Source organism: Felis catus, chromosome D1 (genome assembly GCF_018350175.1).
Source record: "Felis catus isolate Fca126 chromosome D1, F.catus_Fca126_mat1.0, whole genome shotgun sequence".
NCBI classification, from domain to species: Eukaryota; Metazoa; Chordata; class Mammalia; order Carnivora; family Felidae; genus Felis; species Felis catus.
Genome location: NC_058377.1, coordinates 101,047,219 through 101,062,278, shown reverse-complemented (window position 1 = coordinate 101,062,278; position 15,060 = coordinate 101,047,219). Strand labels below are relative to the sequence as shown.

The 15,060-nt window shown below is 37.1% G+C and overlaps 1 protein-coding gene across 1 annotated transcript; it reads right to left on the bottom strand.

Annotated features, from left to right (window-relative positions):
- Positions 1 to 13,893: 13,893 nt before the first annotated feature.
- On the bottom strand, positions 13,894 to 14,832 carry LOC101081495 (olfactory receptor 1052-like). Its single transcript, XM_003993272.2, has one exon. It carries the CDS (start codon positions 14,830 to 14,832, stop codon positions 13,894 to 13,896), a length of 939 nt encoding a protein of 312 aa, XP_003993321.2.
- Positions 14,833 to 15,060: the final 228 nt, after the last annotated feature.

Here is a 15,060-nt window from a genome sequence, read left to right as displayed (position 1 = left end):
TGGCACCTGTTAATGATAAGACTGGAATAAATTGAGAATAATCATGCCACACCATCAAGCCTATTTGGAATCCCTATCTGGCAACCTGAGCTGTTGATTTTTCTTTTCTGGTTGTTTTAACTAGAAGGTCTCTAATCTCTTCAAGGACTGTTTATTAGTTTATTTTTTAAGGAAATTCCATGAGCGAGAAAAGAAAACATTAGGGTCTTAGTTTCAGGACGCATTCAAGTGTTTATGTTTTTATGTGAAGAAAAGAAAAAAAACTAAAGCGAATTTTATTCTAAAATATGCAAAGCAAAGTCCAGTTAATAAAGCGTACTAAATAAGGTTAGAACTTTAATCTGTGGTCTCATTGAAGTTCTTTTAACCTTCTCACTTTGGGGGGCTCCTGAGTGGCTCAGTTGATTAAGCAACCAATTCTCAGTTTCACCTCGGGTCATGATCTCATGGTTTCATGAGTCTGAGCCCCAGGTCAGGCTCCATGCTGACAGTGTAGAGCCTGCTTGGGATTCTTTGTCTCTCTCTCTCTCTCTGCCCCTCCCTGACTTGCACTGTCTCTCTCAAAATAAATAAATAGAGCTTTAAAAAATTAAAAAAAATAAATTTCTCGCTTTGGGTTTAATGGTAGCTAATGCCAAATACAACAAGATATAAGAATTAACTGTACTATACCATTTGAACGAAGAAATCCACTTAAGCCTTCACATTTAGTTCATGCTCCACATTTTTTGAATGCTGGATGTGATGAATGATAAAGCCCTAACATCCACAAAAATTGTGGTCATCCTTGTAAAATAGCCAAAGGCATTGGCTTCTTAGAAAAATGTCCACTGGAAACGAGAGATGGATACTCTGAGCTGGAACGCAAAACCTGATGAACAGTAACTTATCATCAACTTATACTTAGCTTTTGATATCAAATAGAAATATCTTACAGGGCATATGGGTGGTTCAGTCAGTTGAGCATCTGACTCTTGGTTTTGGCTCAGATCATGATCTCATGGTTTCGTGAGTCCGAGCCCCACATCAGACTCTATCCTGACAGCGTGGAGCCTGCTTGATATTCTCTCTTTCTATCTCTCTCTGCCCCTCTCCCCTCTCACCTGTCTCCATCTCTCTCAAAAATAAATAAAGTTTATAAAAATAAAAAAAAAGAAATACCTTACTCAAAAGATTCAAGAAACAGAATTTTTATACCTTTTTGAGAAAGAGCTAAGTAAACCTATAAAGTAAAGCAAAACTATAAAACATACAGATACTTTTTTACAGTATTTTTTGGATGTGGCAGCATGTTTCCTGAGCTATGCAAAGTCTTTTCCACTTAATGGACAGTTGTTGATTATTACTATATTTTGTTTGAAAAAATATAGCTATCTTTCTACATCTATATAGAATATAAAACTAAATATTTTAAACAGTTCACAATAATACAGTTTTACTTCTATAGGATAAAGGGAGACACTCTTGATGGCTTCATCATCCTTTCACTGAGAGACTATTTCTTGGGTACAGGATGTCAAACTCCGAAAAAAAAAAACATTGCAAAATTACTAAAATAGTAGGAAACGAGGCAACTGTGTAAGATGTAGAATATCTGCGATGATAGGTGAGTAATCCCTATGTTTATACGCGGCTATGACAGATTGCAATTCATCCTTTAGAGAAGAGTATTTCACACTGTAAAATGCTGATTTGGGGAAGCACCTGGGTGGCTCAGTTGGTTGAGCTACTGACTTCAGCAGAGGTCATTATCTCCAGGTTTTGCATTCGAGCCCTTCATCAGGCTTTGGATCCTATGTTCCTCTCCCTCTGCTGCTCCCCCATTGGTGCTCACTCTCTCAAAAATACATTGAAAACATTGTTTTTCATTGTTTCAGTAGATGTTGCCTAGTGATTTTTATGCTAACTTGGAAAAAGAGAATGAAGTGTGCGATAAGGGGTGTGAACAAATGGCCAAATTATAAATTTCTCCCACACTGTGTTTATAAGATTCAAATTGGAACCTCTTTTGTGCCTTCATCTTGTTGTTTGTAATTTTAACTGATTCGCAAAATTTATGTATATGAGATAATCAAATAAGTGAGTTTAACGTACTAGTGTAAGAAAAAAAAGGAGCACCTGGGTGGCTCAGGCAGTTAAGTGTTTGATTTTGGCTCAGGTCATGATCTCACTGTTCCTGAGTTCAAGCCCCACATGGGGCTCTGTGCTGACAGCTCTGAGCCTGGAGCCTGCTTCGGATTCTGTGTCTCCTCCTCTCTCTGCCTCTCCCCTGCTTAGGCTCCGTCTCTCACTCTCTCAAAAATAAATAAAACACTTGTAAAGAAAAACTATTCAACACTTTAACTTATTTAGGAATCTTATAATCACTCATTCTAATGGATTATTTCTCTATATTTCCCCCAAAGCAACCCATCAATCACACAAAATGTTTCGTCTTATACTTACAGTAATACAAAAATTTGGTAAATGGTAGTAGTTAGAGGTAGCAGGATTGAAATTCAAACTTATCCTCTAATATATGAGAACCATACGCAGAGGCTCCATGATGTGAGAGCAAGCGCGAGATGGTCAGAAAACCACCCTGTCCGAAGACAGGCTTAGATGCAAATTCAGTTATATGTTTACTTCAGTTCAAATGGGAATAGAGTCTCTGGAGTTAATGGTCTGATCAAAAGGATTTAAGAAATACATGATTAAAAGTTCCTCTTAAGGGATTAAGGAAACTCTCAAGAACTTAATGGCTCCCTGAAGACATTTAATTACCTGAATGTTACAGCGAATAAAAGGAAATATGGGACAGGTATTAAAAAAAAAAAAAGAATATATAAACTCTGAAAAACAATGCCATAGAATAGATAGTGATGCCTGCTCGGTACTTTACCAAGAGAAGCTTTTCAGAAGAATACATTAGTTGGGCCTACCGTGAGCATATATGCGCACGCGCGCACACACATCCCCCCCCCACACACACACACAAATGTGGAAGTAAAACACAACATCGATGGGTTTTAAGGTAGTAGAATAACATGTGGTTTAAGAAAAAAATGTATTTCTTTGTTTTCTTGGATTTTATGGAAAACATCAAAGGAAATTGAAATTACTACTTCACAGGATTCCATGAAATGAACCCAACCACCTAAAGCTTGAATGGTTGCTTCTCCATTCTATCATGTGTCTACCGATAGAAACTTTTGGCGTTTGGCCTCCATCTTTAAGTGAATAATGAAGATTTCTGGTGGTAATATTTCACACTATTTCTGCACAGTGTGGAATTGTAAACTTGATTTATTGAACCGCAAATTGTTTACTTATAATCCTGTAAATAAAAATTGTCCTTTGTTGTTGATTCTAAAAGCAATTTAACTTTTCTTTCCTAAATGTACATTTCCTAAATTCCTTCATTGAAAGCTAATGGAGCCGTTGGTACAAGTGGGGATTAGTGGTATTCTAAATTTGAATTAGGCCAGAAGAGGACTCATTATTTCAGAAGGCCTAGAACATTCTAAGTACCTGGTGCATTCTGGTTTTTTCCAAGCATATAATTTACTGCCAGTCCATATATGAAGAATTATATAACAAATATATATCAGACCTATAAGGAGACTTTTTTAGGTAAGTTTATTTATTTATTTTGAGAGAGAGAGAGAGACAGAATGTGCACACAAATGGGGGAGGGGAAGAAAGAGTGAGAATCTCAAGCACACAGCCCAATGCAGGGCTCAATCCTAGGACGACTGGTGAGATCATGACCTGAGCTGAAATCAAGAGCAGGAGGCTTAACCAACTGATCCACCTAGAAGTATAAAAAGATTAAGCTTCTCGGACCAATACCCTCTTTTCTCCTAGCAAACGGTAGATTAAGGACAAAAAGTATGTGGGAAAAAAAAAAAAAAAAAACTTGATAGATTTCTGTATTTGCAGGTGACAAGGGAGAGAATAAAACTGAATAAGTATTTTTCAGAGGGTTGTTTAAAATGGAGCTGGGAGGACATTGAGGAGGTGGGGCTAGAAGCCAACGCATGCGTTCTGTGTTAAAATGGACACAAATGGCCTTTCGGCCTGACATTAGCCCTACCCACCAATCAAATACAGGTTAGCTTAACTGTAGCTACAGCAGCACCCATCACATGTCCTTCAAAATTACTTATGTAAATTCCCTCTCTCCTCTTTAAAAACTCTAACTCCCTCTGTTTCCCCTCAGCATGCTTGTGATTTGGGTTGAATCTGTCTCTCTTGCACTGGAATCCCTAAATCCCCAAATAAACACACGTACTGTATGTTGCAACTTCTAGTTTGTCTTTTGTTCCTTGACACAGGCACTCAATTGGGGGGAAAACCCTGCATTTAGAAAGTCGCTATCAGGTCCTCTATCTTCTGTAGATCTACAGACCTCCTGAGATTATATGCAATACTATTTTTTTTTTTTTTAGTAATCTCTACACCCAATATGGGTCCTAACTCAGGACCCCGAGATCAAAACTCAAATGTACTGTGGAGTCAGGCAGGCACCCAGGGCAATGCTATCTTTAAAAGCACCTATTTCTTGGGGTGCCTGAGTGGCTCACTCAGTTAAGGGTCTTACTATGACTCAGGTCATGATCTTGTGGTTCGTGGGTTCCAGTCCTGCATCAGACTCTGTGTTGACAGCTCAGAGCCTGGAGCCTGCTTCAGATTCTGTGTCTTTCTCTGTCCTTCCTCTGCCCACGCTCTCTGTCTCTCAAAATAAACAGGTAAACATTTAAATAAATAAATAAATACATAAATGCACCTATTTCTTAGAAATGGCCTCATACCGATTATCAGATCCTTAAATGAATAGCCAAACTAAGAGCTAATGGATTAACAATAAAAACTGACATTTTTAAAAATATTGACTTAAATACTTTTATTTATTTAAATGTATTGACATTTTAAAAGTATTGACATCAAACCCATTTATAGGGCTGCAATTAAATTTGGCATATAGAAAAATTTAGCAGCAGTATTTAAAATGAATTTAGCATATATTTATTGGTTTTTGATCATGAAAGAAGTTTTTTTGTGAAAAACATAATTCAGAAGTATATTTATTAGGGGCGTTTGGGCAGCTCGGTCCATTAAGCATCAGATTTTGGCTCAGGTCATGATCTCATGGCTCGTGGGTTCGAGCCCCACGTCGGGCTCTGTGCTGACAGCTCAGTGTCCAGAGCCTGTTTAGATTCTGTGTCTTCCTCTCAAACTCAGTTTCTCTCTCTTTCTCAAATATACCTAAACATTAAAAAAGTTTAAAGAAGTTATATTAATTAATACAACATATTGAAACGTTATAGAAAATAACTTTCTTCAAGAAAAGTTACGGAGGAATAATTCTGATACAAGAAGGAGTGCTGATATAAGTGCATAATTTAATGAGTTTTGACAAACGCATACTCCAGGCCAATTACTGCCACAATCAAAACATAGAACATTTCTATAACCCTCAAAGTATCTTGTTCTCTCTCCAAGAAACCCCTGTTTCTGAAACCCAGCTCCAAAGAGCTGCTGATCAGCCATATATATTTATGAGATATGCTTTTTCGGAGTTTCATAAAGTTGGGATAATACAAGTTTTTTTGGTCTGGATTTTTTTTCAGTCAGAATACTGTTTTCAGAAACATGTGACAGCAATCATTAGTTGTTGCTGTTGTTGTTGTTGTTGTTGTTTTTGTTTGGTAACATTCCATTGTATGCATATACACACTTTGTTTATCCGCTCACACCTTAATGCATTTTTGGGTTGTTTGCAATTTTCGGCTACTTCGAATAAACCTGTTATAAATACTAGAGTAAAAGTTTTGAAAGGACATGATTACTCAGTTCTCCTCCATAAGTATCTAAGAGTGAAGTCTTTCACTTCATTAACAGGGAATATCTACTTATTTAAATGTCCCGTTCCTCTCAGCAATGCTTTATAGTTTTAGTGTCCTTACCATCAAGTTGATTTTTTGTTGTTGGATTTATTCCAAAATGTTTTATACATTTTGTACTATCATTAATAGAGATATTTTATTAATTATTTGAGGAGTTTGCTAGTAATACACAGAAAACAGTTGAGTTTTGCATATTGATTTTGTAAGACTTGGTAAGACGTTTTACATACATAATAATTTCATCCGAGAATAATGAAAATTGTACTTATTCTTTTCTAATTTGTCTGCCTTTAGCATTTTCTTTGTATTGTTCATTTATTTTGTGTTATTCTATTTTGTTTTTTTCATTTTTTTAATGTTTGTTTATTTCTGAGAGACAGAGTGCAAGCGGGGGAGGGGTAGAGAGAGGGAGACACAGAGTCCAAAGCAGGCTCCAGGTTCTGAGCTGTCAGCACAGAGCCCAAGGGGCTTGAACACAAGAACTTTGAGATCATGACCTGAGCCAAAGTCAGAGACTCAACCCACTGAGCCACTCAGGTGCTCCTGTAATGTTCTATTTTTTTTATTGTTCTTTCATTTAGTATTGTTCCTTTATTTTGTATTGTTTATTCCTTCCTTACTTATTTTTTGCCTCATTTTTGAATTGTTCTACCTTTTACTTAAATGTAAAGCGCATCTACTCCTGCAGCTTATTTTTGTGTATTTTTGTGTATTGTATGTTATGTAATGGGAATCTCCAGTAAAATATTCAATAGAATTTTTTTTACCAAAAGCAGTTTGTCCAATACTATGTCAGGTTTTTATTTATTTATTTATTTATTTAGTATTTATTTATTTATTTATTTATTTGCTTTTTAACCTCTTTCTCCTCTCTTCCTCTCTGGAAACTTCACTATGTGTCTATTGTTATACTGAATCGTATCACACAAATCTCTGCTGTGTTTATTTTCCTTCATTCTTTTCATGTTCGATCTTCAAATGGGATGATTTCCATTGATTTATCTCTAAGTTCACCGATTCTTTCTTTCATCATCTCATACTTGTTTTTGGATCTTTTTAATAGATTTTTCATTTCAGTTATTACATTTTTTAACTACAGAATTCTCATTTGGTATTTTCTTTAATCCTTTTCTTTTTATTGAGATTCTCTATTTGATGAATACTTATTGTTAACACTTTCTTTTAATTCTTCATATATATTTTCTTTAATTATTTGGACATATTATTTATATAATACCTTGAAGTCTTTTTCTGCTCAAGCTAACATCTGGGTCATGCAGTTCCTACTGACTTTTGTTTTTCCTGAGTTCAATGCATTACCCTTTTCTGTTCCTTTATAGGTCTTGTAAATTTGTGTTAAAGACTACACTTTATAGGGGCACCCAGGTGACTCAATTGAGCATCTAACTCTTGATTTCGGCTCAGGTCATGATCCCAGGGTCATGGGATCAAGCCCCACGTTGGGTTCTGTGCTTAGCATGGGACCTGCCTAAGATTCTCTTTCTCTCCCTCTGCCCCTCTCCCTTGCTGATGCTCTCTCTCTCTCTCTCCCTCTCTAAAAACTAAAACAATAAAAAATCTTCTCTTTATATGTACAGTGTAGATGCTCTGCATTTTGTATGTGCAACTTTATTAAGTACTGGCAACTTTCAAGATTGTTGTTCTGAGTAACATCTCCATCGGTGCTTTATAAGAATAATAGCACCTCCATTTCTTCACCATTTTTATTATTTTTTATTTTTTTATTTTAATTTTTTTAATGTTTATTTTTGAGAGAGAGAGACAGAATGTGAGTGGGGGAGGAGCAGAGAGAGAGGGAGACACAGAATCCGAAGCAGTCTCCAGGCTCTGAGCTGTCGGCACAGAGCCCAATGTGGGGCTCAAACTCACGAACCGTGAGATCATGACCCAAGCTGAAGTCGGACGCTTACCGTCTGAGCCACCCAGGCACCCCCACCAACATTTTTTTTTGCCTCTCCCCACTCACTATTTGTTTTAAAGATTTTATTTCTTTTAAGCAATCTTAAGATTTTATTTCTTTAAGCAATAAAGATTTTATTTCTTTTAAGCAATTGCTTTTGTTTCTTTTAAGCGACATGGGGCTTGAACTCACAACCACAAGTTAAGGAGTCACTGGCTCCAACAATTAAGCTAAAACAGGTACCCCTAATATTAAATATTATTTTTGTTGTCATATATTTTTGTGATTAATTTTCTTTCCCCAAATTACTAATAAAGTTGAACAACTTTCTTTCATTTTTACTGCAAGTGGGGAGATTTTCGATATTTATGGTGTGACATACCTTGCTCCCTGCCCCCGTCTTTTTTTTTTTTCTATTACATTGACTACTAGGTTTTATTGGATTTCTTTATATATTTTGATTGTAATTTCATATTTATGTAGGAAAAATATTTTCGTTGACTCTGTGGTTTTACTCTATACTTTTTTAAAAAAAATCAATATAGTTCAATTTGCTATTTTTCTCCTTAATGGTCAGAACTTTTTATGTCATATTAAAGAAATATGATGCCTATTAAGTGTTTAAGATGTCTCAATACAGGTTTTTTATTGCTATAACTTTTGCATTCACTATGTATGATTGATTGCCCTCCGTTTTTAATCATGCAATTTGAAATATTAAATATACTGTGCTCTGTTCCCTTTTTCACTTTTCTTATAATGATAGAGCCTTAGAGGGACGCCTGGGTGGCGCAGTCGGTTAAGCGTCCGACTTCAGCCAGGTCACGATCTCACGGTCCGTGAGTTTGAGCCCTGCGTCAGGCTCTGGGCTGATGGCTCAGAGCCTGGAGCCTGTTTCCGATTCTGTGTCTCCCTCTCTCTCTGCCCCTCCCCCGTTCATGCTCTGTCTCTCTCTGTCCCAAAAATAAACGTTGAAAAAAAAATTAAAAAAAAAATGATAGAGCCTTAGAAGTTTTAAACCCCTTTGATACACACTGCATTTTTCATTGTCTTTTCCATGCATTTGTATTCTATTTACTTTAAACCTCCTAATAAAATATTATTGTTGTTGTACAGTCAAAATTCAATCACTATTTATAATTACCCACAAATCTCAAACTTACCCTTCCCTTTGCTTTCCATATTTTATTCACTGAAATTCCATTTTTGTCTTTTCCTCTGAGCATTTAAAAATTATATACACACTCATACACATAGACACACATTATAAAGTGCCCTGATATTAAGTATACAGCTTATTTAAATTTTGTGTCTATGGCCATGAGCATAACCACCATATAAATCGTAGTGATACAGATATTTCTAGCACTACAGAATGCTCCCCGGTAGTTGTATTACTATAAATTAATTTGTTAAACCTTACACAAATGGAATCTTGCATATGGACTTTTTGTGTCTGCTTTCCTTTATTGATCATAACGTTTGTGACCTTCATTGACATTGTGTTTTGGTAGCTGTTTCAAAAAAGCACTATGTATCCCTCCATCTTGTGAATATATCAAAACTTATTAACTTATTCTCTCAAAATGGTCTGTTTTATTGTTCTAGTTATAAACAATAAGAATAAAACTGCTGAGAGCATTTTTGTTCCTCTATGCTTGTGAACACACACACTCATATCTAAGTGGAAATCCTGGGACATAGTTAGCTATATATCCAGCTCACCATCAGACAGTTCTTCAAAATGCCTGTACCATTTTCATATATCTGTTGGAAATGTGTGAGCAATGATGTTAAACATTTTTACCTACGTTTGTTGGCATTTTGGATGTCTTTCATACAAAGTTTGTTTTCTATTTTTTTCCATATTTAGTTGTCTTACATGTCTTTTATTGATTGGTGATTCTTTTTAATATATTCCGGATGAATCTTTTGTCAGTACACATTCTGTGAATATTTTTCCGTATTGTATGGCTTGCCTTTTCAGTGTCATAATGGTGTATTTCTAGAGACAAAAGTCCTCATTTAAAACAAAGACCTCACTAGGTGTTGTATGTAAGTGATGAATCACTCAATTCTATACCCAGAACTAATATTACACCCTAGGTTAACTAACTGGAATTTAAATAAAATTTTGGAGAAAGAAAAAAAATAAAACAAAGACCTGTACTTCCATTGTCCATTTTATTTTACTACTTGTGTATCCTTATTAAGGAATGTTTGCCCGTCCCCTCCAAAAAAAAAAAAAAAAAAAAAAAAAGAAAACCAACGTTTGCCCATTTTGATGTAATTAAGATACAGACTTATGTTTATTTCTAGAGGCTTCAGTGTTTTCTCTTGTTTTCATCTCTTACACGTTTACTTCTATGATCCATCTTAAGTCAATTTTCACGTATGATATGAGTTAAAATTAAGGTTTGTAACTCTTTTGTAGCCCTGCTTATATTTTGTGTTTTCCTGCTCTTTCTTACTCTTTTTTTAAAAATACTTTCAGGCTTGGGCCAGTTGGTGGCTCAGCCGGTTGAGCGTCTGACTTCAGCTCAGATCATGATCTCCTGGTTCCTGAGTACGAGCCCCAGGTCAGGCTCTGTGCTGACAGCTCAGAGCCTGGAACCTGCTTCGGATTCTGTGTCTCCCTCTGTCTTGGCCCCTCCCCTGCTCACACTCGGACTCTTCAAAATGAGTAAATGTTAATTTTTTTTAATACTTTCAGGCTCTTTGCATGTGAATGAAATTTTCATAGAAAGGGAGGATAACATTACCTTCCACCAGGGATGGCTTCACTCTTTCTAAAAAGGCAGAAAGAATGAGAGGCTGACTAAGTTAATTCAATTATTATTTGGGCTAGTTCTGGACTGGGTTGAAGTTAGAACTCATTTTTCTTCTGGTTTGTCCCTGTTGCAGGGTTCAGGTGGACCTCTCTCTTTCTAGTCCTTAAATACTGCAGAAAAATCAGTTTTGACTCTTTGGCGGTGTAAAGTTAGCCTCCTGCCCTATACAGGCATTCCTTACAGATATTGTGGATTCAGTTCCAGAATGCTGAAATATAGTGAGTCAAAGAAAATATTTACTTGACTCTTTGGCTATTATGTCACATAATAGACATTATGCGACAGTCTATTAAGTGTGCAATAACACTGTATCAAAAAAAAACACAATGTGGTACTTTAATTTAAAAACATTTTATTGCTACGAAATATTAACTATCATTTGAGCTTCCAGTGAGAGTTACCATCATTGGTCACTATTGATGTACAAATACGCAATGAGGGGCGCCTGGGTGGCTCAGTCGGTTAAGTGTCCGACTTCAGCTCAGGTCACGATCTGGCGGTCCGTGAGTTCGAGCCCCGCGTCGGGCTCTGGGCTGATGGCTCCGAGCCTGGAGCCTGCTTCCGATTCTGTGTCTCCCTCTCTCTCTGCCCCTCCCCCATTCATGCTCTGTCTCTCTCTGTCTCAAAAATAAATAAACGTTAAAAAAAATACGCAATGAAAATTTTGGAATATTGCCAAGAATTACCAAAATGTGACACAGAGTTACAAAGTGAGAAAATTCTGGTGGAAAAGTGGCACCAATAGTCTTGCTTGATGCAGGGTTGCCGAGAACCTTCAATTTGTTAAAAAAAAAAAAACAACAAAAAAAAAAAAAAACGCAGTAGCTGTGAAGTTAACCTGAAGTACAATCAAGTGAGGTGGGCCTGTACATCTTCAAATGGGAGCAGGTGCCTTGAGGTGGCTGCCAGCCTTGTGTTCAACGCAAACCTCTACGTCGGGTGGGAACTTAGCCAAGCACCTAAACACTGAGAAAGATGTCACTGTCTTTCCAGCTACATCCGAATCTGCAAAGTCTGAACCTTCTCGTGCTCCAAAAAGAAAACTCTAGCCATTTGTGCCTGGCTTACAGCAAGATCAAAATCTGGCCAATGCTTTGGGGAAGAAACCCGTATTACATTTGGTGCTAGCAGGATTTCCTGTCTTCTAAGCACTGCAGGAAAGTGGGAGATTTTACTCCACCCTGCGGTCCAGAACCAATTGCTTACGTTCTCCACCCTCCATCCCATCCAATTTCCTGTGAGGCCAAAAACAGCTGTGTGTTTAAGCTCCCAGGTAATCCAGTCATCTCTGCAGGCCACATACCTGCCTAAAGGGCCACTGTTCTCTCTTCCCCAGAAGCAGCCACAGAGCACAGGAGTCCCTCCTTTAGGTAGACTACAATCTTTAATATTTACTTTGGGACAACACCAAATGTTCCTCTGTTTTCCTGTTCCTCCTTGTTCCTGTTCCTCCTCTGTTTTCCATTAATTCTCCATTTAGATATGTCTATCCATCTATTTGTCTCTCTAATCTATTATCTATCTGTCATCTGTCAATCATTTATCTACCCCTTTTCATCTATCATCTATCTATCTACCTGATCTACTATATGTCCATCCTTTCATTTATTTGTTTACCTGGCCTTCAGGCCTGCTCAGACCCAGAATATGGCTAATGCCCTGAGAGGATATACAACCATGTGGGTAAAACCTGCAAATATCTGCCCACACCTCTCCCGAGTCCTCTGAACCCTCTGTAGACCCTCCAGGCAAACCATGTGTGCATCACCAAGTGTGCCCTGAATCAGTGAGATGAAGTCAGCTCACATCTTCAAATTTACATCTCTCTGAAACCTAAGCCACTCCAACTCTCTTTTCTTCCATAGAGACTCACTTTATTCCAGAGATGATGTCTTATCTTATCTTGCTTGTCTTGTCATTTTTGCATAGATGCTGTTTCGATCACAAGCTACTCCATCCAGAAGTAAAAGTGCTCTTGTCATGTTATAAGCACTTTCCCCATATTTTCCTAACTTAAAAAAAAATTGAAGGGTGCCTGGGTGGCTCAGTTAGTTAAGTGTGCAACTTTGGCTCAAGTCATGATCTCGCAGTTCATGAGTTCTAGCCCCGCATCAGGCTCTGTGCCCAGAGGTCAGAGCCTGGAGCCTGCTTCGGGTTCTGTGTCTCCCTCTCTCTCTTCTCCTCCCCTCCTTGTGCTCTGTCTCTCTCTGTCTCTCCAAAATAAATGTTAAAATTTTGTTTTAATTTTATAAAAAAAAATTGAAACATTTCAAATTTGCAGAACAGACTCAAGAATAAGACAGATTTTCAAGAATATTTAGATGATCTCTCCTGTGTTCTTTACCTGTAGATCCTAACTGCAATTGCTACATTTGTTTTATTACTTTCTCAATTTCTACTTAGTGTATGTACATAAGTATGAGTGTATATACATATATTTATATTTATATTTATGTTTATAATAGTAATGACATAATATTATTTTATATTATCCAGTACATAGTCATGCTCTCTAAATGTTTGTGATCCAATATTAGGTAATGCATTCATCTTCACACAACACTTTGGAGATTCTTTTATTATATTCCTCTACTACCCATTCCTCTAACACCTTTTGCTCCGTATCCTGAATCTATTTGTGTTTGGATCTCACAGCATACTTGGTACAAGTAAAGGGATTCAACAGAAGTGTGTTGAATGAATAAACTATAACTAATGTATGTCATTTCTTCTATAACCACTCTTCTAAGATATCACTAAAATATGTAACTTAAATACAGAAGTGGAGATATATGTCCTTACTTCAAAGGCAGCATTTTTAGAACAACAACCAAAAAGATCTGATTCCAAGATAATCAAGCCAAGGGACTATTTCATTCTTCCTCTCAGATAAGAGTGCATTTGTTGGAGTATTGGAATGTTCTTTTCATTTGAACCAATGTCAGACTCCTTTAAATCCATGCTGAGTTCTTTCACAGTTTAGCATCAGAATTTCTCAGAAAAAAAAAATGTATTAGCTCTTGAGAGAAAGGAACTGTTAAGTCACAAAACAATGAATGGTCAACAAGAGTGATTTTCCAGTAATTTTCCATTAATTCTCAACACTCAACACTCACATCAAACTCAACACTTAGTCTTCAATTTCATAAGACTATCTTGATTATAGTTTTGTTGGCATTTGTGTCTGTGATACAATTTTCAGGAAAGGCTATCAATTTAATGTTAGGTCAACAAAGCCACCACCAAGGTTGTGTCAGGTGGGGGTTCTCTTCCACCACATTGACCTTTTTGCTGCCTCTTTTACATCCTTATTGCGTAAGCTATAAATCAGTGGGTTCAGCATGGGGATAACCAATGTATAAAACACAGCAGAGACTTTCTCCTGTTCCAGAGAATACTGAGAACTTGGCTGGATGTAACTAAAGGTTACAGACCCATAGAATAAGGTCACAGCAGTGAGGTGAGAGGCGCAAGTGGAGAAGGCTTTGTGCCTCCCCTCAGCTGAGCGGATTCTCTGGATGGCAATGATGATGCACGTATAAGAGACCATGATGATAGTGAAAGTGAACATTGCAATGACCCCAGAGAAAACTAAAAGTAGCATCTCATTGTTATGGGCATCAGAGCAAGAGAGTCTCAGAAGAGGGGGAATGTCACAGAAATAATGATTCACGATGTTAGGACCACAGAAATCTAGCTTGAGCAAACCTATTGTGTGTGTCAACGAATTAATGAGCCCACCCAAGTATGACGCAAGGACCATCTGCATACAAACCTTTTGGGTCATTATGAGTGTATATGACAAGGGATTAGCTATTGCCACATAGCGGTCATAAGCCATCATAGACAGAAGGATGCCCTCTGTGGTTACATAAACTGCAAAAAAGAAACTCTGTAGAACACAACCAGAAAATGTGCTAGCTTTGTGTTTTGATAGAAAATTGACCAACATCTTTGGAGCAAAGACAGTAGAGTAGCAGATATCACAAAAAGAGAGGTTGCTAAGGAAAAAGTACATTGGCGTATGAAGTTGGGTATTTAACCAGATCAAGATAATCATCCCCCAATTACCTGCCAGAGTGATGGAATAAATAAGGGAGAAAAGGAAAAAGAGAGGGATCTGCAAATTAGGGTTTTCAGTTAAACCTACCAGAAGGAATTCCTTCACCCCTGTCTGGTTCCAACCTGCCATGCATTCAGGTTCATATAGCTTTTCAGTCGCAGAGCAAGGTGATATCACTCAGATGAAAAAAGATATATGTATATAATTTCCTCCATGATCCAGGATCCATAATAGCATTGGAACATTTATGTCTACCCTATAGTTGGTTGAAAGAAAGAAATTAAATTCAGCAGTGGACTATATAAGTACCGGACAATTCATCTACAGTGTCTTAAATTTTGGGAACTGGAGATTATT

What these genes read in the sequence shown, in the direction of transcription:
- LOC101081495 (XM_003993272.2), bottom strand. Translation starts at nt 14,832, where the DNA reads ATGGCAGGTTGGAACCAGACAGGGGTGAAGGAATTCCTTCTGGTAGGT.